The sequence below is a fragment of the Terrapene carolina genome, unplaced genomic scaffold (assembly GCF_002925995.2).
Source record: "Terrapene carolina triunguis isolate 2854851 unplaced genomic scaffold, T_m_triunguis-2.0 Scaffold750, whole genome shotgun sequence".
Taxonomy (NCBI): Eukaryota; Metazoa; Chordata; order Testudines; family Emydidae; genus Terrapene; species Terrapene triunguis.
Window position 1 is genome coordinate 202,268 of NW_020665101.1, and position 3,289 is coordinate 205,556.

The 3,289-nt window shown below is 62.8% G+C and overlaps 1 protein-coding gene across 2 annotated transcripts in view; it reads right to left on the minus strand.

The window, feature by feature from the left end:
* Window positions 1-2,141, minus strand: part of FLNC (filamin C) — a 52,413-nt gene extending 50,272 nt beyond the window's left edge. For both annotated transcript variants that reach the window (XM_026660300.2, XM_026660299.2), the window contains exon 1: window positions 1,751-2,141. In XM_026660300.2, the coding sequence (XP_026516085.1) occupies window positions 1,751-2,096 (346 nt within the window). In that variant the 5' untranslated portion in view covers window positions 2,097-2,141. The remainder of the gene's footprint in view (window positions 1-1,750) is intronic.
* Between the last annotated feature and the right edge of the window lie 1,148 nt (window positions 2,142-3,289).

A 3,289-nucleotide genomic window follows, 5' to 3' on the forward strand; every position in this document is an offset into this window, starting at 1 on the left:
GGGGGGGGGGGGTGTACGTGTGAGATCAGCATGGGGGGCGAGAGCTGGGGGTCAGGGAGCAGTGTGAGCAGTGTGTGTCTAGGGGAGAGAAAGCGAGTGTGTAAGGGGGCCATCGGCTTCAGTGTGTCTGTGTCCAATCAGCTCAGCACCATGTGAAGGGATCGGGGGAAGGGGAGGGCGGGGAATCGGTATGTGTGTCAGGGCCCCAGAGATCAGTGGGTGTGTCAGTGACAGAGCACAGTGTGCGAGAGAGAACTGTGTGTGTGTAAGGGGAACAAGGGCATTCGTGACACACAGAGATCAGTGTGTGTGTTAGTGACATGCAGGGACCAGCGGGTGTGGGGTATGAATGTATCAGTGTCACACACAGATCAGTATGAGTGAGTGTGTCGGGGGCACACAGATCACTGTGTGTGAGCAGGTGTGTCGGGGCACACACAGATCAGTGGATGTGAGCGACAACACGTTGTGAGAGAAAGTAGCGGGTGTGAGTAGGTGTGTCAGTGTCACATACATATCAGTGTAAGTCAGTGATTCTCAAACTTCTGTACTGGTGATGCCTTTCACACAGCAAGTCTCTGAGTGCGACCCCCCCCCCTTATAAATTAAAAACACTTGTTTATATATTTAACACCATTATAAATGCTGGAGGCAAAGCAGGGTTTGGGGTGGAGGCTGACAGCTCGTGACACCCCACATAATAACCTCACGACCCCCTGAGGGGTCCCGACCCCCAGTTTGAGACCCCCTGGTGTGAGTGTGTAAGGGGCACACAGATCACGGTGTGTGAGCAGGTGTGTCAGGGTCACATGCAGATCAGTGGGTGTGAGGGTGTGTGTCAGAAAGAGCACAGTGTGTGACAGATCGGTGTGTGGGTGAGGTGGGTGAGTGGGTTGAGTGTGTCTGACACGCAGATCAGTGGGGGGGGAATGTCAGTGGCACCACACCAATCAGTGAGTGTGAGGGGGTGTGTCAGTGGTACACTCAGATCAGGGTTTGTGCAGGGGTGTCAGAGACAGAACACAGTGTGTGAGAGATCAGTGTGTGGGTGAGAGGGTTGAGTGTGTCTGACACACAGATCAGAGTGTGTGGGGGAGAGGTCAGTGGCACATGTGAGCGTGTCAGTGGCACACAGATCAGTATGTGAGTGTGTCAGGGGCACATGCAGATTGGTAGCTGTGAGTGGGTGTGTCAGTGGCATGTGCAGATCAGTGTGTGCGAGGGGTGTGTCAATGGCACATGCTGTCAGTGGCACACTCAGATCAGTGGGTGTGAGTGAGTGTGTCAGGGAACGTGCAGATCAGTGGGTGTGAGCGGGCATGTCAGGGGCACACTTAGCACTGTGAGTTGGAGTGGGTGTATCAGGGGCACACTCCACACTGTGGGTGTGAGCAGGCATGTCAGGGGCACACTCGGCACAGTGGGTGTGAGCGGGTGAGTCAGGGGCACACTCGGCACAGTGGGCATGTCAGGGGCACACTCAGCGCTGTGAGCGTGAGTGGGTCTGTAGGCGCAGTGGGTCAGGGGCACACCAGGCATTGAGTGTGACGTGGCACGCTCAGCAATGTGAGTGTGAGTAGGTGTGCCAGGGGCACACTCGGCAAGGTGAGTGTGAGCAGGCGTGCCAGGGGCACCCGATGCACTGCGGGTGTGAGGGGTGTGTCGGGGGGCACACTCCACACCGTGGGCGGGGGCGGGCGTGTCAGGGGCACACTCGGCGCCGTGGGCGTGTCTCCCCGCCCGGACTCACCGATGGACACCAGCTTGATGTGCTCCCGCTCCAGGAACTCCAGCGCCACCGACACGTTCTCCAGCTTCATCTGGCGGAAGTTGGGGCGCGAGTGGTACTTGCGGTACATGCGCTTCTGGCTCAACACCTCCAGCAGCGCGATGAGCCGCAGCCCGTCGCCCAGGTCTCGCTGCAGGTCGCCCAGGTGCTTGTGCACGCACTTGAGGTGCTCGTTGCACCAGCGGGTGAACGTGTTCTGCTGGATCTTCTTCCAGGGCGCGTCCTCCGCCAGGTCCTTCTCCGTGGCCGGCATCTCCTCCGCCTCCTCGCCGGCCGCCGGCGCCTCGGGGCAGCTGTGGCTGTTCATCTCCGCCGCGCGGGGGGAACTGACCGGCCCGGGAAGGGGGGAAGGAGCCGGGAGGAGGAGATGGGGCGGGGGGGATCTGAGCAGCCCCCGCGGCGAGCTCCCTGCCCCACGCGTGGGCTCTCCCCGTGCGCGGCGGTCGCGAGTGGGGCTGTGCCGGCGGCTCCCGGGTGCGCCCCAGTGAAGCGGCGGCCCCGCGCCGGGGGGTTTTAAGGGGCCGCCTCCCGCCCGCCCCCCCCCCGGGCCCCGCGTCAGGACGCAGGACTCCCAGGAATGCCGGGCCCTGACCATATACAAGTAAGAGCCGAGCAGGAACTTTCTCTTCCTCCCCGCGGAGATAACGCCCGGGCCGGCGATTGGGCGCTAAGGATAGCGGGGGGTTGGGATTGGCTCGGCCCCCGCCCCCCCCCCCGGGCTGACGCCGGGGACATCTGGCTGCTATTTTTAACCTGCCCCAAACCAGGGGGAGGGGAGGATCCTCTCTCCTTGTAGACAATGGGAGGGGGGGAGAAAGGGGGGAGGGCCCCTGCACACACACCCCGAAACCGCCGCAGGACCCCGGTCGCCGGGGGGCACCATAGGAAGAAGTGGGGCCGGGCATGTGGGGGCTGGAGGGGGGACCAAAGATGAGCACCTGGAGTTCTGGCCCCCGGCTGGCTGCACACCCCAGGGCTTTGCTCCGTGTCGCTCCGTGCCTCAGTTTCCCCATCTGTCACTCGGAGGGGGGGGATCCCAGACCCACGTAGGCGGGCGGGCCGGACTTCATTCATTCGGGTGAGCGCCCAGCGCTTGGGGATCCCGGTGGAAGGTGCTAGAGTGCGGCCGCGTGTGCTCAGCGCTCAGAAAAAGCCCTCTCATGGAAAGCCCTGGCGAGCCGCGGGGGAGGGGACGGGCCCGGAGCGCGGGAGGGGGCAGGGAGCCCGGAGGTTCATATTTCTCTCATGATGCGCCGCTCAGAATAGCCCATGAGCTGTGTGGTCACAGTGAGCCCGCAGCTCGGTGCGTGACGTGACGCGGAGCCTGGCCGGCTGGCTGAGCAATGGGACGGCTCAGGCCCGACAGCGTGGCCGGGGCCTCACCCGGTAAACGGCTCCCACGCCCGATAAACGGCTCCCACGCCCGGTAAACCGCTCCCACTCCCGCCCCGGTAAACAGCTCCCACTCCTGCCCCTTGTAAACAGATCCCACTTGGGGGT